The following is a 24,334-nucleotide window of genomic DNA, read 5'->3' on the forward strand; positions in this document are numbered from 1 at the left end:
TCAGGATTTTGCATTCGCCGGACCAAATTTACTGTTGATGATGCCTGTGGGAAGGATGATTGGTCTGTTGAACAACATACTAAGAGAAATGGATCTTGTCCATGCTAGGATTACCAGTTTTAGACTCTTCTTCTCTGACTATGTATCGTGATGACATGTGTCTTGGTGATTTAATTATCCTTGTTTTTTATTGTTTTTATGGATTACATGTCGCAGGTTCAATTCCCGCCAGTTGCAAGAAAATAATCTATAAATCATTTTTGTTTAATCAATCTGGGTGTTGTGGTGTATTTTTTATAACTTCCTTCCATATTCTCTCTTTTCCACCTGGGCGATTACAAACACTATCTTCATTGGTATATATCAAGATGTATAAAGTAAAATCGAAATTTATGCACGAAAATGTGTTTATTTGTATCAAAATTTAGAGTGTATCCACCAGTAAACTGTAATTTAACATGTTTAGAAAAAAAAATGTATGCATATTTTATTTTTCATACAGAAAACATAATTTTACATTGTAAGTAAAATTGAAAATAAATGTTAACTTTTCATTGTAATACATGCACTGCTGACAAACCTCTACAATAGAAGCTTTATAAAATAATATTTTAATATAACCTTTATATTTTTTACATCAAAAAAATAATACTCCTAATATAACCATTGTAATTGGCAGGTGTGCTGTAATGTATGTACATGTAAATTTTAAATAAATAAATAACCGTAAATTATAGGAGTGTCGTTAGTAAGAAGAAATTTATAAGAGGAAGCCAATATATTTAATAGTATTTCCATAATTCTATAAGTATTTCTAAATAAATAAAAAATTCTCGCAAATATGCGTAATTTTCCTTGCAAACGAGGAAAGATAATTATTTATTGCAATACTGGATGAATGGATGACACATGGTTATATGGTGTTGTCAAATTTAAAACGATTATTTCCTCTTTTAATAAGCGAAGTTATAACTTTGATTTAATACATTTAATTTCAATGTTATAAATTTAAATACTTGACATACTTCCACTTGTTTGTTTGACTAATTTATTTCTATTACTTTTATCTCTTAACGGGCATCTTCAGATTTGTAAATTTTTAGTTGCAAACTGCTGTAAAAAGATCGTTATGTAAGTGCATAATGACTCAAATATCCATGTTCAAATTTAATTTCACCAACAATAATGATAAGCAACTTTCTCACACAATTGTTAGATGTATCATTAATAATTATAATATGTAGATTTCAAATAATTATGTATTTATGTACATGTCATGAGAACAATATTTCAACCTCCAAAAATTACAGTTGAACATTTACAAAGTAAATAAACGTTGCTGAGTATATTAGTGTATACTAAATTTTGTACGTCATAGTATTATTTGAACTCGACAGACGTTTATAAAATAATTCATTATTTTCAATATTAGTTTAGTTATTATTCATTTATTATTATTATTCAATTATTATTTTAGATTCCGAATATTTCAACCTAAAGTATTACATGTATTCGAGTACCTGCACAGTATGTGACGGGCCATTATTATTATATACCTGTATCCTTTATTGACAGGAAAATAACGAAATACCATCCATTACCCTCGGAGTCCTTTTTACCGTTATTACGGTTCTTACCGAGAAATCGTTTGGAAGAGAAATTTTAAAAGTTATTTATTTTCCTATCAGTGGTAATACCGGCTGCGGCCTTTCAACATGGCTTCCACAGGTCAGTCCGACGTTTTTTTGTCACGTGAAATATCTTTTAAAATAACTGATTTTAACGATTAACTTTGTGATAAAGTGACAATATTGTATTTTTTCAATTAATCGCACCACATTTACACGTTTTTTAAAGGTTTATAGTACTCGCATTCGCTTCTTTTTAGTTGTTTGAATTTAGGCATTTTCCATACGATAAGCTGGTTTCTACCGCGTGGCCGCATTTCTGGATTTACTAGGAATTTATATGAAATATTTCTATCAAGGAATATGCTAGCGCGTTTCAACTCTTAATTCTAAAGTTAGACCGTAGTTTTCCGTAATGATCGCGTAAATCGTTTCCTTGCTTTAAAATATGGACGTCTGAAAATTCCAGCGGTCTTCCGGTAATATTAAACGGTCAATGCGTCATCGCCGAAATCTAAACAGTTTTTTCGTAGTTCAACGCGTTCAATCTTAGGCATTTAATTTTTTAAACGTTTGATCGCCCCGGTGCCTAACGACCGGGCATTTAAATATTTATTTTCAGCCTAAACTTGTAACTTTTATTTGACTTACAGGAAAGAAGTCCAAGAAGGTTAAGGGGAGGACACTCGCCCTCACTGACTTCTTGGCCACTACGCCCAATGCTCCTCCAAAAAACTGGGCCGACGACGAAGATGAATTCGGTAAAAATTATGTTTTTTCGACCGCATTCATAATTTTAAATATGATTTAGTAAAGTAACATACAGCTAGCGAACATTCCCAATGATGATGTGACAGCACCGGGCCGCACCAATCTCGCACTTGGGGCCCACACACGGGCGCCCGTCGCCCTCTGGCCCCGGGAAGGTCTGAGCTGGGGTCTGCGTGAGGCGCGCCTACGCCCCAGGAGGGCGCCCCGCCCGCGCGGGGACGGGGGAACCAGACACGCCAGCGCGCCTCCCGCGTCCTGAGAAGCCCCTACTGTCGGGCCGAGGTGGGGGGCGCGGCTGTTGGAAGCCCCCGTGACCGGCCTTTTGAGTGTAATATGCGAGTTCCTCTGGGAAAACTCAATTCAGACTAGTCTGGTGCGGATCGCAACTTCAACGTTGAACCGTGTTTGTTTCTGAGGGATATTTGTTTCTAGCTGATCTCCGTACCTAAATTATCACCAGTACAAAATGCCGTTATATCGATGGCTTAGTTCCATAGAGCTATAACTAAAAAAAAATTTAGTTTTGAGTAATACTATTAATTATATTTAAAAACACCTCGTTCTACTAAGGTACTACGCTTAAAAATTAGTAACTATTGTGTATGTCTTTCACATAAATAAATACATAAGGTGATAAAAATTATTTGTTATAAATCAATTTATATCTGTCAAAACTTGGGTCAGCCTAAAAAAAACTAGTAATTTCTAGTTATCTCTGTATGAAACTGGGCCATCGATATGTTTACTAATAATTTTATATCATTAATTTATTGTTTTCCTTTATAAGTAAAAAATATTAATTTTGTTGCTGGAATAGAAAATGGACTGTTATTTGGAAGGTTATGTACTTTGGGAATATTTTAGCACAGTCTTGAGAGTTAATGTTAGCATTATATCATATCCATATCGATCAGTTTACCGCAGTTAAATAATTTTTAATTTAAAATTATAAATTGACTATCAATAATTTACTTTATTTTTATTTTTTATATGAACATTTAAGAAAATTATTAGACTTTTAAAATGCATATAAATCGTTATAAACTAAACCCTTTTCATCCTCGATTACTTGTGATGTTATTAATGTGAATATGTTTATTGGGCAGAGCCAAATTTCTCGAGTAGAAGCCGCGCGCCCGTGGTGTTGCCATCGGCGTCTCGCGCGAGTCGGGGGGGCGTGTACGATGAGGAGGCGGTACCGCGTAATCCCCCGTACGTGGCCTATATCTCCAACTTGCCTTACGAAGTGGACGAGGAGAGCATTGCGGATCTATTTGCAGGTCTTAAGGTAAAAATTAAAACATAATGAACAAATTTTCATGTAAAAGAACTGTAATCTCCTGGTCTGGGTGAGATTCTACTAATTTTTTCATAAAACATATCGCTCATCCGATAAAATATCTGATTTCTAGTTAAGTATATGTGTATTTGTTAACTCTCCCTTCCGGTGATGTGTAGCTAGTACACATTACATCTAATAACTTGAATATATCCATAAATATAGTAGATTATGGGTCAACATTTTCGGTACCCCTTTTTTATACATTTACAAATCGATATACATTTAAAAAAATTAAATAATCAATGCTTATTGGGAACAGAAAAAGCTTTTTATCAAAAATTAGAGATAAATCACCGACACAATAGAAAGTTTACCAATGTGTCGCATGTTGTGAAGATCCTAATTTAATATAATTGTTCCACACGCTCTTTACGTCTTCTGGAGCGGGAATCACAATATCACACGTGCGAACTGCAAGGTACATCTCCCAGGTGCCAGTTACTAGCTATCCGGCTTTTGTCAAGGGTGGTTCTTTCGCCCGCGAGCATAAGCTAATGGTTTTTTCATGTTTTTAGCAATTAGATTAATAATATTATCACTTTCGATATCAACTTTAAATAATTGAATCAATTGCCCATGAACATCCGATATTAAATCTCTTTTTTGCATGTGTAATGACTACACAGCACCGTAATGCGCAGATGTTTTTGGGACAGTAAGGGAAAGGTTAATTGACATCTTCAAAAAAATGAAATACGAAACACTTCAGACTTATCAATAAGTATTTTGTTGCCATTTAATATTTTTATATATAATTAAGGTACAATAAATAGTAAACAATTTAATTTTTTTGAAATCCTGAATTGATTTCTATGCAAGGAAACCTATCCAGCATTATTATTTTTTTAGTATATTTTTTTTGTGTGGAACATATTCACCATGTAAAAAGAGGTTTCATTTCTAAAACTAGAAATGACCAAATTTTAATTTTATGTAATATATTGTTGAACTTAAAAAAAATAATATTTTAATTACTGTATATTTAATCCCGGCGGATAGAAGTTGAAATTGTTGTATTTTATCTCTGCTATTTTATCCAAATTCCTGACATATATTTAACATTTTAACTAAATGAATTGATAAGATATTATCATAATATTGTTTGTGAGCTTTGCATGTAACGAGAATTATTGGAAAATATGCGCACTGTTTCTATGAATTTAATTATTTTAGAATTTAAAAGATGATTTATTAAAAAAAAATACTACAGAGATAGAGAACATTTTATTTATTTGACACTTTATGTACATATACAATATATATACATATAAGGGTGGGCATATTGCCTTAAGGCAATTTCTTCCTACCTACCCAAACCGTTCAGTTTGAGAAAATTATAAATACATAGACATATTGAATCTTACAATTTTATACAAAAATTAAAAGCAAAGATTAACAAAAATAAATATAAAAAAAAAAAATAACACTATACTATGAAGAGAGGAGAGGGGATAGGAAGGAAAGAAGAAGGATAAAGGAACAATTTAAATATTCAGATAGTGACATTTCAATCTTGACTTAAATGTAAATAAAGACGGGGCATCTCTAACATTAGTGGGTAGATTATACCACAATCGAGCGGCTACTACTGTGAAAGAGGAGGCAAGAAAATTAGAGCGATGACGGTATTAAAAGGGTTCTCTCGTTACTAGAACGAAGAGATAGTCCATGTTGTGAGAGACATTTTAGGGAAAGGAGTATGGAAGTCTAGGCGTTTACAGGGCTCATGTCTCGTTATTAGCTGGTTTAAGTGGCCATTTTACACGCTGTGTAACATTTACAATTTTGTGATTTAATTGATGAGAAAATTCAATAAATTGACACTGGCACCCTTTACATGCAATGTAGACTATCGTAATCTGCAAAGAAATATTTTAAGGTTTTCCAGAATTTAAAAAATAATTTAAGAACCAAATCGAATACAAGCTAAGTTTATACTATTTAACTGAAAGTTAATAACATAAAAAAATCTGATTGAATATAATACATAAAATTTTCAAGATATCGTGTAAAGTAGAACACATTTCGGAAGAATGCTATTGTATACCACCGTGATTCTTCCCAAACTCTATGTCGAGTGTTGAAATGTCTACATTTAAGACCAAATTTATCTTTCTACAATCAAAGCGGATGTTTTATATAGTGCATTGATATCTTTTTATATCCTAGTAACGCATTGAATAATTACTTCTACTGTAATCAAATTGTCCTCCTAATTAATGGTTACCGCGTTCGCTTACCGTGCAAGAGGTCGCTTTATTAAGAAAGGTGTTTTTACACTAGAATATTTCATAGTCCGTGGACTGGCATCTAAAACGTAAGGCTAATTGTCTCACCTTCTGATCGACACACGCTGCGGGTTATTGTGATGATAGTGCCCTGTGCGATTTAGGTGCGGAAAAGGGAATGCTGGTGATGTAATTAAATTTATTGAAATATATTCCAGGTGTCCAACCTACGACTTCCTCGCGAGTCGGAAGGTAAACTAAGAGGGTTTGGATATGTCGACTTTGAAGATCGTGACAGTCTTGTTGCAGCCATGAACATACCCGATCTTGTGAGTTACATTTAATTTTACTTAATACCTTTTCATATACCGCACCGAGATTACTTTTGTATTATTTATTTACACATTTTTAGGCTGTAAGCGGTCGGCGTATTCGGATTGATGTTTCTACTTCTGATAATGATAGAAGACAAGCAGGAGGTCAGAACCGAAGAAATGATCGTGATAGGTAATATAATTTTTAAATTAAAACAGAGTTACGGAAGTGCTGACATGAGAAGAATGGCGAATATTACGACAGTATGTAAAGTGATTGCTTAAACCAGTCATTGACTAAATAATAATAAGCCTTGTAAATGTCTAGGCTTCCATTCCTTCATATCTTTTGGGATGCCTCCGATACCATAGTTCCACGGCAAATTGTTACCCAGTTAATCAATGACATTCTTTGCTATGGATATCAGATGAAATTATGTTTTCAAGAACATGATTACAAAAATAATTTTGTGCTGTAAAATACGAATCTATCTTTGAGAGAATTTTGCTTTAAATACATATTGACATTCAGATTTGTTTGGTTTTAACGTTAAAACAGCTGCTCAAATCTGATAGGTTGGCAGGTGGTGTTTTGTATATTTATAAACACAATGAAATCTTCGCTTTGTGTACACAAAATGATTATAAAAACAAATACTAATGTAATATTGTGCCTCACAAAAAAAACTTTCACTTGAATTGAGAAAATAAGAAAGTGTACAATTCCACTCTTTAAATTGGTCGGTTGCTTCGGAAGGTTGGGGAAGAAATAGAAGCGAGGAAAAAATGATTTATTTCATTTAAAAAGTTGGTTAATGTTGTATTATTCTAAATTACTAAAAAAAAGCGAATGTGAGAAGAAACTCAATATGGCTTCACCTATTTCATTATTAAATTTACGCATTCATTTTTTTTCCTAAAATAGCACTCCAAATTGTATGTTAAAGAAATTAGTAAGAAACTTTAAATGGCTCCTATGCAGAATCAGCTAATAGTGACTTGTACCTCTACCTGAATGCCACAAATATCTTCCTTGACATTTCCATTAATTTAGCTATGTTTTGTCCAGGGAGCGTGACTACGATCCGGAACGTACCGCCGGGGACTGGCGCTCCGGGCCTCGCGTGGAGGGGGAGGGGCGTGGGGGTGGGGGTGGCCGGGACGGTGGAGGGCGAGAGGGGGGAGGATCCTCCTACAGAGACAGGGAGCGCGAGCGGGACAGGGAACGTGAGTATTTTTTTCCTATTTTAATTCCTTTAATCCTATTTTAAATAGAATCTCCAAATTTCTAACCAAAACCTATCGAATTCTGGTAAATAAGAGGTGTGTAGTATGTACTGCTAAGGTCGTAAACATTTAACTAGAGACGTGTTTCTCACATCTTGGTCATGTAGTCCGCAAACGAAAGAGAGAGTAACTAAATTTATCTTCGTGTCTTGATACAAAGATACGGAGACACGAATACCTAAATGAGCCGAATGGTCTAGTTATACATTAGTTTCTTTTATTTTCAAATATATTTACAAAATCTTTAATTGAAAGTTCTGCAAGCATGCAATTTTCCTGCAGGTTTTTATACATTTATAAAACATTTTATTTAAAATTATAATAATCATTAATGTAAAAAACCTTTTTTCCCAAATCCATAATTTGAGCATATGTCTCACTCCTATATTTAACTCACTATTCTAAATATTTTGCTTTGATAATGTCCTTACAAGACCAAACGCGTCACATATATTTTAAAAAAATAAATTAGAATGAAATCTAAATAAAAGTGTTCTATTTTGGATACCTCACCAAATTTTTTATATTGTTTCATAACATGTTACATATTTTAGGTATATTGTATTACAGTGTCCTTTTGCCTTATTTTTTACAATATTTAGGAACAGCTCACCTTTCCACACAAGTAAACCTGGTATTGTAATCATATACTAATTTCTGTTAAACTCGAAGTGCAAAGCATGCTGACAAATTAACTTGTATCAAAGTAGAGCCCTAACTGATAATTTATTTACAGATTCAAACATTAATGATACTGAAATATTGAACACGGTCACTGGTATGCAGATCAAGTGATACATATTTTCTGTGACACAGTCTTATACATCTCTACTACTAAATTGAGTTAGATTAGTATGTTAAAAGTACCTATTACTGAATATTACCTTTAAATTCTCAGTTATAAAAAAATATTACAATTAATGGGAGAACTAATGATGATAAAAATGCATTTTAAAAGTTTAAATGTTTAAACTACGTTTACTGTCATCATTTCATGCATTTCAAATAAGTATCGCTCCACAATTGAATGTTTGTATTGCTATAATCTCCAAAAAATCATTTTTAATGTCCTATTTCTAGTACATTGGTATAAACTTATTCATTCTATGCTATCCTAAAAACAATGATGAATATTTAAATTAGTCGTCGCATGTATTGCGATATTGACTCCTACATCTTTACCGAACAAACTGTTAGTGGGAATGTTGCACCAGGGACACACTACCGAGTACACGTTACTCCCGCGTCCCGGGAAGGTCCGAGGAAAAGTCACGCTGTGTCGTTATTCTACATACTCTCTTGTCGGGAGTCTTGCTAGAGTAAGGGGGAGAGAACCAGAAATTCCGAACCTCGGTTATATAGTGTCAGAGACTTTGTAATCACAAATGAGACTTTACTCTTGGTTCGATGGAATCTCTCCTGACTAGCACTTTGAGTCTAATATGCGACGTAACTGATCTTGTAAAATTATGTCAAGTCAGTTATAACTCAATTCGGACTAATCTCACACTAACAGTTCGTTTTTTGTAAAGGTGTACATTCCTGATTCAATTGCATCATGTTTTTATCACCGTCTATTTTGCATTATCGTGATAATTGAAGTGAACATTTTTCAGCGAGCGCTGTGGACAATACCCCCGGCGGCTGGAGGGAAGGGAACCGCTCTCGAGATGACCCCCCTCCGAGGGAGAATCGCGCCTACGGGGGCCGGGACTCGCACGGGGATCGCTACTCCAGGGACGGGGAGCGCGACCGAGGGTACGATAGAGACCGAGGGTACTCGAGGGACGGAGATAGGGACCGAGGCTTCTCCCGGGACGGAGATAGAGACCGAGGCTTCTCCCGGGAGGGGGATAGAGACCGAGGTTTCTCCCGAGACGGAGATAAAGACAAGGGATATTCCCGGGATGGAGATAGAGACCGAGGATACGACAGAGAAGGAGATAGAGACCGAGGATACCGGAGCGGGGACTCGGGGCCTAGAGACCGTTACAGGTTAATTTCATGTGGAAATATTGTTTGCTTAACAATTTCTCGTGATATTTGTAATCCCCGTAGGCCAATCATTAGTCCAGTGTTTATATAGTAGTTTGAAAATTACGCGGCATATTAACAGCACAATAAAAAGTCTTTGCGTTTTTATTTTTTTTTTTACTCAAAATATTATAAGGAATTAGAGTGATTGTGTTCCTACAGCAGATTAAGCACTTCATAAATGCATCAAAAGTAATTTCTGCTTTGATTTCTGGTGTTTCTTATGTCAGTATTTGATTGCCTCAATTAAACATGAACATTATCGAATACAATGTAACTTTTATGTATATGTACTCAGTTATTCCAACTTCATTCATGTTTTTGCTTAGTTTTTTACGTTGGTTGTTTTAAAAATCAGTATTGATGAGTGAATGTAAACCATTCTAGAGGTAAAATTTATAAATAAAATTATTTTTGGTTAAATTAGTAGTTGGAAAATTGTTAAAAAATTAGTACCATGTTCCCATTTATTGTATTATAAAAAATATATAGAGCATGAATGAACTAAACCCCCGTGTTTGAGTGTTAACTAGCATATTTTATGTTTGTACCTGAGCACAGATCTTTATGTTACAGCATTTATTATAACAAATATATAAATAATATAATGGGCTTCTTAAATTCTTGTGCATCTCGGTAATCAGTAATGCATTTTAGAGAGGAGAGTTAAAATCAATTGTCATATGTATTCTTTTGCAACATAAACTCCTTTAAATTGTCTTTTACTTTTTGGTCCATCATTTTAATATTCTTTTATTTACAGGGAAAACGATCGAGGGTTTGGACGTGGATTTGGTGACCGAGACCGTGAAAGGGACCGAGAAAGAGATCAAGAACGAGGTATTGTTCATTCTAAATATTTTTTTACTAAAATAAAATGGCGCGATTTTTTTGCCAGTGTGTCATGGGTATCTTAATTAGTCATATTTTTATTACGATAAATTAAAATAACCGTAACTATCATTTAAAAAAATGTATGACCCATCACTTATTTGTTATGTATTATTTTGTACATTCATTCTATAAATATTAAAATGTAGTGACATTTAATACAATGTTCAAAATCAATGTTTAGCCATTGCAGGAGACTGCCGCAAGACATTGCATAGATTTATATAGTTGTCTAGATGTTTATTAAAATTTATGTTGATGTAATTTTTTTTACTTTTAGTATTCTTTAATCTCAACCCAACACTGGGTTGTTTGGCCTCATAGAGTTAGGGATACGCTTTTATTTTTCTGTAACATGTATATTTGTACGAATAAATAAAATGAATAAATTCTTCGCTGAATTAAAAATTTAACCTCCCAACTTCACTTGTGTTTAAAGGCCATAATTCAAATCTATCTTAATCTAGCCTACTTTCATCCCTGTTTTTCCAAGTCCATGCTTCGCTCCCATACATCAGAGTCGGGACCATGACTCCATTGTGAACTGCTAATTTTGCCTCTTGCGGCAAACATTTATTTGCCAAGGTTGATTTAAGTGCACCGTTCACTCTGTTCCCGGCAATCACCCCCCTTTTCAATATCTTTTTAAGTCATTCCATCCCTAGTAAACATACTTCTCAGATACACAAATTCTTCTACCTGTTTTAGTATAACCCTATTCTCACATTTTTAGTCTTACTTTCATTTCTTTCAAAAACCATCACATTCGGTTTATTGACATCCATCAACAAATCGCTTCCCTTGCATACGTCGTTAACTTTTGTTACCAAGAATTGTAGTTCCTCTTAGTTGTTAGCCAGAAGCACGGCATCATCAGCATACATAAGGCAATTGACAGTTAAATTACCCATTTTGCTCCCATTCTTACGCCTTTCAGTTATTTCATACAGTTATCGATATATACGTTGAACAGCCATGATGTGTATGATCCATTTACCCTAATGCATGCTGTGCTGCCTTTATACAGAGAAGCAATGGCCCGTGTCAGATTTCCACTCACTCCATACTCAATGTCAATACGTCAACTCTATCAAACGCTTTTTGCAGATCGACAAATGCTCAGAAAAGCTTTTGGTTTTTAGCAAGAAAATTTTCTGTCATGTTTCGTAAAGCAAATATTTGATCCATACATCCTCTTGATAAAATCTCATATAGTATTAAAATAAACCTGCCAGATTATTTGTGACTATCAGCTATTTTTTTTGCTACGTTAATAAAATAATCGGTCGTCATTTATCCACTACAATGGTATGTTCTTTAGTGCTGGTTTAATAATCATCCTTAAGCAAACTTGATACCGGTTTTTAACTACATAATATTTGGTATACTGGCCAATTATAGTATTTTACAAGTGTTTGTGGCGTTATCAGTTGGTTAACTTGTTCACTGCTGCAGCGCGAGGCGTGTCGGTAGTTACACGCCTGAAGTGTGTTGCGGACCTTACTATTTGAATTTATCTCAAATTAATGCGCTCAGCATATATATGGTTACATATGGTCATAAAAGGGTAGCTTATGATTGTCTGATACTAGATGGGTTGTTTTACAAATTTATTAACTTTAAATAAGACAAAATTCTCAGCATAGAAATATTTAAGAATTTCGATTAGCAAAGAATGTGTTTAATGGAAACTATCCGATTTCAGCCGGTTCAGCAGATGCCACATTTAACACTGGCAGTTTTTTTTGGCAATTCTTTTGTTCTTTGCTCAATCAATTTGCAAAATGAGATTATTTTGGCATTTAGTTTAATTACCAGTTTTACTCACTACAGAACAATTTTACTCACTCACAACAGAACTTTCATAGATTTTCATGGCCATTCAGACACACGATGAGTTTTGGATCACATTACAATGTCCATCATCTACAGGTTGATGTTATTTGTATATGTAGTGCTATGTGCCGTAAATCGCAGTCATTGCTATATGCCTCTTGTTAATTTGAAATCTGCATCATTTCACAGTTTACGGTTTTATGAGATTTCTTTTAGATTATCTCTTATAAATTGTTGAAACCAGGCTTTTTTAAATATTTTTTTATTATGTGAGTTGCATTATTCTTCCACCTTGCTTGTAATGTACAAGGTTTATATTTACTTCAAAGGGATAGTTATTTATTTGTTTACTTCAAAAAAATAAATTATTCTATTAAATTTACTTCAATGAAAAACTTTGTTTAGTCATTTAGTTGATATATTATGAAACTGGGCTGTAGTGTTGAACATTGATTTTAATTTTATGTAATAGGGAAATATCACCTACTACGAATACCGATAAAAATATATGAAATAGATTTAGAATAATTAATTGTACTCGTATTTTCAAAAATGGACATTGTGGAGAAATGTTTTCATATATAACTTTAAAAATAATAACATAGAAAAATCTATCGCTAGAAAAACGCAACATGTTTGGCATTGATAGTTGTGACGTCAAGATTTGTGACGATGTTCTATAAAAATTTGAATGGTTTGGAACAAAGTTAAAAATGAACATGAATCGTGATGTATTATGGGCGTGGCCAATGCAATGACCGGTTACTGGACAGTATTTCATAGACCCTTTTTTTACTTATAAACGTAAATATAAAAAACTTTATTTCACTATTCTATTTGTTTATACATTTTTAATTTCCTCGAAGGTTTTTCTGTATATTTGTTTTAAATTCTTTTTTGTATTCCCATAAAAAATGCATCCCCATAAACCATGATCATCCACACTATTCACGTGGCAGAGGGTCACTGCCATTAAGATATTAAACGAAGATTTCGCATTGCAGATGCGGAGGTTCCAGGAGAGGCGCGCACCCGGCCCAAGCTGCAGCTGCAGCCGCGCACCGTGCCCCTGGACGCGCCCCCCGCCCCCGCCCCCGCCCCTGAGGGAGACGACGACAGCGAGGGGGACAAGGAGCGCCGACCTCCGGCACCCTCCGGGCCCCCTAAGCCCGCGGCGAACATATTCGGCTCGGCCAAGCCTGTGGATACTGCTGCAAGGTTTGTTTTCAGATTTATAACATTTTTCTCGAGAACCATGAAAAATAAGTGTTAAGAAGATGCGAAATGTATTCCTGCGTATTCTCCCTGGATGTCACATTCTATATATATCCACCATTGGTGTTTCCCTATTATTTGTTTTTTATAGGAGCTAGGATCATCCAAAAATCTGCAAAAAAAGTGCTTACTTTTATCTGACGTCATTGGACGCATGTTATTCAAATATGATCACTATTTTTTTTTAAAAAAGCAAAACGCGCTAACGCAAGAAAATTACCTTTTGATACTCTTCCTTTTAAAAAAAACAAAATCATTTCAGTTTTGGAGTAGGGAAAACGAAACCTCGATTTTGTCGATTTTAGTTAGGCATAATCTTTCCAATGTGCAGTTGTCTTTTTCACACAGTATTTGTGATGGCACCCGCAAGAGAGCGACCCCTCTCCTGCCGAAATGGGAATAATTGAAAAGTCACTTTTCACTACTTGTTTGTTTCAGATATAATATAATTATCAGATATAATATAATTAGATCTCTAGGCTTTCAAAATACTAAAAAATAGTCAAAGTAAAATCAAAATAATGTTCGGCCCCAACGATTTCTATTTGAATATGAATAATTCAATTTAAAAAACACATAGTATTGATTGAAAAAAACAAAATATATTTAATCAAATCATAGGTAAATATTTATAATCCCCAATGATTATTATTATTAATTTTAAGATTATTATTAATAATAATAATTATCATTATTAATGATGACAGTTTTTACAATTCTTCTGCCATATATTTAGTATAGTCTAGTACAATAATTATATTTTTATGTCATTTAATTTTTTACATACATTTTTCATTTCCTCACTTTAGCGTTTTCCTCAGTTTTACATTTTTTTATTGCTCCCTTGAAAAACGTAAAACAGGGGTTTTACTGTAGTTTTTTTTTGTTTTTAAAAATTCTATGCTTGATACTAAAAGTTTTAATTAACTCTGATAGCAGAAATAAAATATTAACCAGCTATGCACAAAAAATTTCATTTTATTTTTAAATCTGATTTATCATGAAATTTGAGATTCTCATCTCTTGTGCTAGATAAACGTGTCCCTCTGACACCATGACTTGTATATAATACTGAACATGGTCGTTTGGTACAAACATTTATATATTTACTTGGAAATCATATTTCACCGCCCATTACCTCTCTCCCGCTTCCACTCCCACAAAGTCTACTATAAACCATTGAGTCTTTCTAATTTTTTAATAATAATTTTCTATGCATAAATGTGTCAATGAAAATGCCCATTGGGCGTGTAAATAAATAAATAAATTAATTAATTGATTAAAAACTCATTTAAATGATTATTTCACTGTGAAATGAAAAATATTTTATATATTAGGAAATTACTCTTACTTATTATTTTTTTAAATAAAGGTGAATTAAAATAGAATACCCGAACAAGTATACAATAATGATCTGCATACATTATTTTATTCTTATTTATTTCGCCTCCTTTTTTTTGTTACATATATTTGAATAAATACATAATATTGTGTATAAAAACGTTCTTAATTTTGTACCTTAAAACTGAAACGCTGGATATCACATTTTTTTTTCAAAATTTTGTTACGAATGACGTTTTGTTTATATATTCAGATTCTATTAATGCTGAAAACATTGGAGTCCTCCGGAATACCACTACTGAAATAGCTTGTTCTAAAACACCAGTAGTGCAGTAATAATACTCAGGCTTTCAATATAATTCAACGGTTTACTGGTATTAAAGCAGTGGATACTGAATAAATTCCACAATTTTTGCAACTATTTTTTTATTTAACTTTTTGTACATAATGTTATTTGTACTTTGGCGGGCTTATTGCCAAATGGCAATTTCTTCCAACTAACCAATAAAATAAAAGTTTTATTTTTATAATTCAAGTTACAGAACATATTCAATAGAAAAAAAAGAATTGAAAAGCTAAAGATATATAAAAATAGAAATAAACGTAATAAATTACCTTAAATCAAAACTATTACTCAATGGGAAAAAGAGGAAAGGAGGAGAGATTAAGGAAGAGAAAGGAGATGTTTCTTCAGACGTGATTTAAACAGAGATAATGTAGTAACATCTTTGATGGCGGATGGGAGATGATTCCACAGTCGAGCCGCATGGACACTATATGAGTTAGAGAAGAAAGAGGAATTGTGGATTCTACCTCTGATGCAGTGAGGGATTTTGCACAAGATTAAGTCTTATTGTCATAATCAACCATACTTAGCCATTATTTCATTTCTTTTGCCGTTAATTTCATTATTTTACTTTGCTTTTTTCACATACTGTTTACTTCCAATTACCGTTTTATTGCTATTTATATAATTTCATTAAATTTATATTTACTTGTTGTTTTCATAAATAATTAACGTTTTAATTAATGGCACGTAATTTAATGTTTTTGTCTGAAGGAAGTATTATAAATACACTGTTTTTCATTAAATATTCTACATTACTTTTTATACTAAAGTCCGAGGAGGAATTAGGGCGCGGGCCGAGCGGTTAGAACAAGAAACATTGAAGTCCCATAGCTATTTGAAAGTCCATATTTTAAATGTTTTTTTCTTAAATATTCTTATCAAAAGCCTATAAATCACTAAAAAACAGCAATAAATTGTGTTTTTACTTCGAGAGATACATTTGAAACAGTTTTACAACTTCAAACCGCTCTCCTGAACAATTTGCCAAATGCGACTTCCAGCATTTCAGCTTTAAGGTACAAATTTAATTAATGTATTAAAAAAATATGTATATTTTGTTTATTCCATATTTATTATATGTATGATTTTTTATGTTTCGGAAATTGAATAGTCTCCTGATGATTTTTTATTTTTAGGGAACGTGAGATTGAAGAGCGTCTCATGAAGAAAGGGGGAGAAAAGTATCGTGAGGGCACTAGCCGAGATCGGGAGGATAAAAAGGCTGCTTGGGGGAGAGATAGAAGGGTACATAGAATATTGTTAAACTATGAATTGAGATTCTGAAAAAAAATCAAATAGGTTTCACAAATAAACTAATAAAGTTGGTTTACGGGAAATGGACTACAACTCGGATTGCTGAATTATTTGGTACAATTTAATTACTGTTTTTAAAAACTGCGCGCTTAACATGCTAAATATTTTATCAATTTTGCTGTAAATTAAGTAAACTTTTTCTAACCATCTGATTTCATCAATATAAATTCGAACTTGGTTATTACGAGGAAGATAGGACCGACTGAATTTGCTTGTTATAAGCATTAGAGCCAAAACAGAAAACTGCAAATCGGCATGATGCAAATTCGCAACGCACAAAACTGCAAAGTGATTTGCTGCGAACTCGTGGGGCAAGGTGTCTCGCTGCCACGGTTCGAGTGACCATTCTCTCGACGATTGTCAACCGTACTGAACATATTTTTTTTAACTACATAGATTTTAAAATGAGTGTCGCTTTGCTGTTTTCGATTAAAAGATATAGGAAAAAAACACAAAAAAAGTGGAATGCGTTATGCAAATCAATTGGCAATTCTTGCAATGTGCAGAGTTCTGCGACACGACGTCACATCTCAGTTTTGTGTTGTGAACCTTACTTATAATACCAGAGATGTTTTTTTTAGAAATCCAATCGCCATTGTAACTATGTAAACAAATAAATTTACGTACTATTAAGGAAAATTATAATAAATGCTTGCAAACGTACCATTTTCTAAATTCAAATACAGATAAATAAACACTCTTATTTTTCCGCAATATCGATGCTGTGGATAAGTATAGAGAAAACTGTTTACACACTTTGTAATTTTTTACGCCACGTTCTGTTTCATAAATAATTACCACTTTTTCGTAAATTGAGATATTCCCTCTTGTTAGTAAACATGTTTATAATTCAAGGGTTATTTTTTAACTGATCTGACATCACCCACTCGTAATGTTTATTATGCGTTGACAATAGAACATTGAACAAAACTGAAAAACATTGTAAAATAAAAAAAAAACAATCTATAAAAGAAGTTGTAAATCGTAATGTAGTTCTGAGCCGGTACTTACTAAGTTCACAAAGCTTGGATTTTTTACACACAATTTTAACCATATGTGTGATATTTTTGCAATGTTGTCGGCGAAAATGCCAATCGGGTATTTAGACACTTGCATAGTGCCATAAATGTAATCTGATCCCGACGCCCATCGGCATTGGTTCTAAGTTAGCCGCCCGTTTGGGTTTTATTACGTAAGTTCTTTTATTTGGAAAATTATGTTTTTAACCAATTGAATGGTTTTTGCTCAACTGTTGACAGTATTTTTGTTCGATATGTCCGAGAAGTAGCTCGTATAAAAGTGAATAAATGTATGGAGAAAACCATTAACTAAAATGTCAACAAATCATTACATCTGAGATTGAAATGAAACCAAGTTTAACAGTAATTCAGTTTTTTTATTAGCGTTCTTGCATCATGGCGGACTTAATACAAGAATGAGTTGTAGTTCCAAAACTAGTCGGCTAGTAATTAAGTATTTTTGTGTGTTTAAACATAAGAGAACAAAAAAATATAATTTCATTTAAATGTAAGTTTAAAAAACATGTGTTTAGCAGATAAGTTAGTTTTTAAAAAGTAATCTTATTCGAGTTAGCTTTATAGAAGTTTTTTTTAAGTGTACGTATATTGTTTAGAAATATTAATAATTAGTATATTTTTTAATAATAATTAGATATAAGTTAATATTAGGACATTCATATACAGTCGAACTTGGTTATTACGAGGAAGATGACTTGAATTTGCTCGCTATAAGCGTTACTCGTTATACCAGAGAAAGATTTTTTTATTCAATTGCTATTGCACATTGTCACTAAGTAAACAAGTAAATACATATGTGTACATATAATTCATACAGATTTTTTTTACAGGGGTTAGGTTTTAACTGATCTGGTCTAGAACTCTTTTGATATCAACCACTTGTAATGTTTATTGTGTATTGAAATAAGCCTAGAACATTAAAAAATCTAAAAAAAAAACCTGTAAAAACTTCCGAAACAAGCATGTCATTCATAAACTACATAAGCAGCTGTAAATTGTAACAATGTGCCGAACCGGCACTTACTAAGTTCACAAAGCTTGGATTTTTTACAAACCATGTGTGTTCATTTTTCAATCCAATTAGGTACTTACATAGCTATCATAAACATAATCCAATCCCAACGCCTGGTGGTATTTATCTTTTACGTTAGCCGGCTGTTAAGATTTTACTCTTTAGATTCTTATTTCGAGAATTATTTTTTTAACAATTGAAGATTTTTTATATAATTTTTGACGATATTTTTGTTCGGTATGTACGAGAAGTAGCTCGTTATAACAGTGAATAGTTGTATGGAGAAAACCATGAACTAAAATGTCAACTAATGTTTCCTCGCTACATCGAGATCTCGCTATTTCCGTGATCGTTATAACCGAGTTCAACTATATTATGTTTGTACTATTTTAAGACCAAAAAAAAAACTATAAAATAAAAATTAAAACAGAAAATCACACTTATTGTTTTAAATAATAATTAGATGAAATATTATGTTATAGACTGATCGCGATGATGTAGACGACCGCAGGGGAGGAGGACCCCGGAGGAATGGTAAACATAATGTTTATGTCAATAAATCTGACTAGTATCACATTATTGTATCGGCGATAGTTGAGTAATATTGTGTTTTTGTAATTAGATCGAGATGATCGGCGGCGCGATGACCAGAGCTCTCGACCAGCAGGACGTGACTATCGCGCCCCGAGGGACAGTAGAGATAGCAGGGACACGAGAGACAGTAGAGACACAAGAGACAGTAGGGATACGAGAGACATTAGAGACACTAGAGACAGTAGGGACACCAGAGACAGTAGGGACACTAGAGACAGTAGGGACACTAGAGACAGTAGGGACACGAGAGACATTAGGGACACAAGAGACAGTAGGGACACCAGAGACAGTAGGGACACCAGAGACATCAGAGATACCAGAGACAGTAAGGACAGTAAGGACGATAAGGACAGTAAGGACACTAGGGACTCTAGGGACTCTAGGGACACTAGGGACCCTAGGGACCCTAGAGACAACACAGGTGACAGGCGAGAGGTGAGCGGAAACAGGGATACTAAGGAAGATAATAAGGATGTCAGAAGAAAGGATTACGAAGATCGTCCACTACCTAAAGCTAAAGAACAGCAAGCTCCTGTAAGTATCTGCCTATTAACCAATACTAGAGAAGAAAAAGAATTCATGTGTGATTTGTGAAAAATCATGTTCTTAGATTTTTCTGTGAGAATTGAATCTAGTTAAAAAAAAAAATTGCAGTGTAGATACATAAAATATTTATTTATTAAACACTTTATATACATATACAGTAAAACCCCCTTTTTAAGTTTTTTAAGGGAGCAAGAAAAAAGTGTAAAACTGAGAAAAAAGCTAGTGAGGAAATGAAAAATGTATTGAAAAAATAGAAATTACATAAAAGTATAATTGATTTACTACACTATAGTGTACATATACTTCCAGAAAAATTGGAAAAACGGTGATAAGTGGAAATTGCCAATATTTTTTTTTATACCTATTTTCAATGATTTCAGTAAAAATATTATGTAATATGTTTTTTATTTGATTTAAAAACAGCATGTTAAAATTATTTTATGTGTAAATATAAAAAACCATAATATAATTTTGATATTGCATTTTTCCCGAAATGTTGGGAAATTTTATTTATATGGTATCACTTTTTTTCTATGGCATCACTAAAAACAAAAAATAGATCACAGCAAAATTGTTTTTACTTTTATGACAACTTTTTAAACCATCTTTTTTATAACTTTAAATATTTCTATAGTTATGTTTTAAACTTCATAATTTAATGATATTAAAACTTTATTGTTTCTTAACATTTGTCAACTGCGTATCATGATTTGTACAAGTCAATATGACGTTTTTGTTCAAATGAAAACTAAGTCTAGCCCTAAAGGAAGACACTTAAACAAAAAGGTCAATTACACTGCACCTGCTTTGAATTTAAAGGTTAAGACAATAATTCATCATTTATTAGTTGTTTACCTGTTTTTATTCTTCATTCGCGTGGCACGCGGGCCGCGGCGTCATAATTACGACATAATTTTGGCTTTTTTGACACATCAAATGAATTCCGAATAATTTTAAGCGTAAAACTGGGGTAATGAAAAATATAAAAAAATGTTAATTGGGGGAATATTTGTATGAGAATGTATGAAGAAAAATGGGTCCTGAACATTTCGGTGTAAAAAGCGGGAAACGTAAAATTGAGGAACGTAAAAACGAGATTTTACTGTTATTGCCTTAGGGAAATTTCTTCCTACCTACATAAACAGTTGTTAAAATACAGTTTTATACTAAAAATACAACAAATATACTTTCGAATGGGGGAATAGGTTTTTGGGCATACTTAGCCAATCATCGTACATGAAAGAAGTATAAAGTGTCTTTAAATACGAGTACATATAATCTACAATGTAGCTTATTGCTTATAGCTTCGATTGTTTGATTCCATTGAATTTCCTTTAAATTATTGTAAAATATTATTTGGAGTATTCAATTTTCTGATCTGCTATTGTGAAATTCCCGAATTTGCTGATAAAATAATTAAAACCAATGTAAATTGCGTGACCCGCTTGCCTTGTTAACGACCCACGTTTACCATTCCAGAACTTCGTGGCCTCCAATAAGTTCAGCTCCCTGGAGGATGCGGATGGTGATGGTGATGCGGAGGAGGTATCGGACTAGTGGTTAGTGAAGTGATGCAATTTTGGCGGCTCCCGTTTGGCTCGGAGTGCGCTCCTTCAAGTTCCGTATAAACTCGACTGCCATATCTAAAGTCAATAATTTACTGTTCCCAGTCAAATTATCTCCGCAGTGCGTTTTCAGTGGACAGAGGGAAAAGTGATTTTTCACGTTGAAATTGTAGGATGAATTATGTACATTCTGATATACTGTATATTCTAATTGGTTTGTGGAGGAGTTGTGGTGTAAGTGAACTCTGGTGTTGTGCGCTGGAATATAAACTGTGCAGATCTGCCCCAGCTTCCGTTCCCCGCGCCAGCTGGGGCAGTCCATTCAATTTGTACGAATATAATTCGTTGTCAAAGCCAATGTTGAATTGATTTGTGTATAATGAACAATCATTGTATTTATATTTTTTCTATACAGTTATGTATCAAGATATTTCATATTTTTAATTATCTCGTGTCTTTTCCTTCTGCGCCTGGAATCAACTAGTATTTAATAATGGACACTTGGCTGAATATTTTTTAGTATTTACTTTGAGTGGCTATTATATATTATTATTATGAAGTTTAGGCAATCCCATGTGACAGTCTCTATATTAATTTGAATGTATAAATTTGTCGCAAAATATCCATGGTAGATTGTTTCCCTATTATTTATGGTATGTGGATGTCATATTGTTTATGTTGTGAATATTGTTAACCTATTTTGTTTACCAACTTGTCTTATGTTTAATATTTTATTACTCCCTCTTCGCCTTTGGCTCTAAATCAGCTGCATTGGTTTTCATACGAGCGGTGGAAGAGCAAACATAATTACCTAGAAATATACATATTTATACATAATGTATTGCTTGCATACAAGATATGGGTGGGATTGTAAAATACATATATATGTAGATATGATTTTTAAATCAAAATAAAAAGTTTCCACTAAAATTTTCCATTGAATTGGTAATGTTTATACCAAATCGATTGTGGAAATATTTTTTTTTAGTTTTTAAATTGTATCATTATAAAAATGAATAAATGGTTATTCTACATAACAAATGGTCAAATTGTGTACTCCTTTATATCATTATTCCTTATAACTTTGTTTGTATGCTCTTGTCCTAAACCATAGTTGAGCAAATCGGGCATCAAAAATTTTATTGTTTCAACCAGTTATGATGCATTAGAATTTAGTTGTCTCCATATTTTGTTTTTTCTGAACTTAAATGTTGAATGGTTGCCTTTGTCACCTGACTGAGATTAGTAGGACATGATCGCACAACTGTTTTTATCCATCCAATGAAAAATAAATATTACTTATATACTTATTCAATAAAATAAAAAAATATGATACGAGAAGTCACTTATATTTTACTATTCATTTTTAAATAAACGGTTTGGGTACAAAACTTTGAATTTTTCTTCTCTGCCAAAATGGTCTTGGTGACCTCACTGACATTTCCCGAGGCACAACAGAGGTCTGCTTACATAGATTTTAGTTTGCTATTATAGAAGACTGATGTTCACCGACTAGGCCTTTAAAAAAAAAAAAATCTTATATATTCCCAAATATTTAAATTCTTAGACCATTTCCTAAGTCATAAATAACTTTAGCTTGAAAAATGGAATTGAATTGTGGCAGAGTGGTATTTGAACCTCTGATATTTGATCCGTGAGTCCACAGCATTACCTTGGAACCACAACCTGGTCCTTACTTTGTAATTAATAACATTGAAATTTTTTGTTCTTATCAGGAATCAAATCAAGAACTTTACGTGCGTGAGTTAAGCGTATAGCCATTACACCACGGAGGCCGCCTAATGATTGTTAGAAAGTATTTTCGTATACCTACTTTAATTTGTTTGCAATAAATGTGACATTTTAGTTACATATAGGTTGAAACTAGAGATGAAATAGATCCAGCCTAATTTTACTGCCAGATCGGATACCAGATAGTAGCTGAATACCCAGCAGATGCCTAATATTCATTAATCTGGGAAAATTTCACGAAGTTAACGCTGCTAAATTGATATTAACCGTTTTCAGGAAAAAGAAAGTTACCCTCATTAGTGTTCAGTATACACTCTAGAAAAAGAATTTAACCCGCAAATGAAAAATGTTTATCAAAAGTATTTTTTTAGTTAAAAATATTTTTTCATGAAAAAATAAAAGTGCAGGGGATGAAATTACCCAAAACCATTATAATTAATAAACTTATAAATTATTTTCAACTATTAGGGAAATTTGATATCCAGCTATCTGACTTAAGGGCTAGTCAAATATTCGGTATCTGACCAAACCACTATCCGTTTCATCACTAGTCGAAACATCGGCTTGGTCTTGAATATGAGATGTTATCCGGGTATATGGTCAGTATTGTACTTTATGGTCAAAACCCACTGACATGAAATATTCTCACTGCTTTGTAAAAAGCAAACCCCACTACAGCTGCGCTACTCTTCCCAGCCCTCCAATTTCATCACGCCGCGCCACTGTAGTGCGGATTGACCTTTAAGGTAATGTACCATATTTACTATTTTATGCACAAGTATGTTATGGCACAATCATTTATTTTCATATTCCGACTTGACAGAAAGTTCAGTGTTAAGTCAAGAAATGAAAAGTAAATTTTTTTAAAGGAAAGAATTTTAACTTAGCCAGAAATTCTGTGGCATTTAGGAAATTTATTTCTGATATAATTCTTCAACATACAATTTTGGGTGGCAGCTTAGAATAACCTCATGCTCAAACTTAAGAAGGCGCATTATGTTTCTCCTCATATTAGCTTTTTCTGTATTAATGGCAATTTTCATTAACATCAAAGTTACATTTACTTTTTTACCTAATAGTGCCTTCAAATTATACAACGTCAACCAATTTTAATATTGAAAATAAATACATTTTTACAAACTTTTATTTTTTCACCCAACCTTCTGTAGACCTTACAGGGTGGAACTGCATTATTCTCAATTTTAGTGACATGTACAC

General features: G+C 33.1%; 1 protein-coding gene and 2 non-coding genes across 6 annotated transcripts; all 3 read left to right on the top strand.

Moving 5' to 3' along the window:
- The first annotated feature begins 1,686 nt into the window (after positions 1–1,686).
- Positions 1,687–22,413, top strand: eIF4B (eukaryotic translation initiation factor 4B). Of its 4 annotated transcripts, none has more exons than XM_088232578.1 (13): positions 1,687–1,728; positions 2,282–2,389; positions 3,506–3,687; positions 6,188–6,298; positions 6,382–6,476; positions 7,353–7,510; positions 9,187–9,565; positions 10,368–10,444; positions 13,336–13,549; positions 16,433–16,541; positions 19,142–19,193; positions 19,282–19,787; positions 21,279–22,413. In XM_088232578.1, exons 1-13 carry the CDS (start codon positions 1,716–1,718, stop codon positions 21,354–21,356), a joined length of 2,082 nt encoding a protein of 693 aa, XP_088088704.1. In that variant the 5' UTR covers positions 1,687–1,715; the 3' UTR covers positions 21,357–22,413. The 4 variants fall into 4 exon arrangements, with proteins under 4 accessions (XP_088088704.1, XP_088088705.1, XP_088088706.1 ...); XM_088232579.1 differs by having other exon boundaries at positions 9,187–9,328; XM_088232580.1 differs by having other exon boundaries at positions 1,705–1,857.
- LOC148277657 (Nuclear RNase P) lies at positions 2,492–2,779 on the top strand. Its single transcript, XR_015823399.1, has one exon.
- Positions 8,764–9,083, top strand: LOC148277658 (Nuclear RNase P). The gene has a single exon (XR_015823398.1).
- Positions 22,414–24,334: the final 1,921 nt, after the last annotated feature.

The sequence above is a fragment of the Micrasema longulum genome, unplaced genomic scaffold (assembly GCF_059751315.1).
Source record: "Micrasema longulum isolate JH-2025_06_02 unplaced genomic scaffold, ASM5975131v1 h1tg000998l, whole genome shotgun sequence".
Classification (NCBI taxonomy): Eukaryota; Metazoa; Arthropoda; class Insecta; order Trichoptera; family Brachycentridae; genus Micrasema; species Micrasema longulum.

Coding starts and splice junctions, on each gene's coding strand:
- eIF4B (XM_088232578.1), top strand. Junction 2,390..3,505: donor CGACGACGAAGATGAATTCG/GTAAAAATTATG, acceptor TTTATTGGGCAG/AGCCAAATTTCTCGAGTAGA. Junction 7,511..9,186: donor GCGCGAGCGGGACAGGGAAC/GTGAGTATTTTT, acceptor AACATTTTTCAG/CGAGCGCTGTGGACAATACC.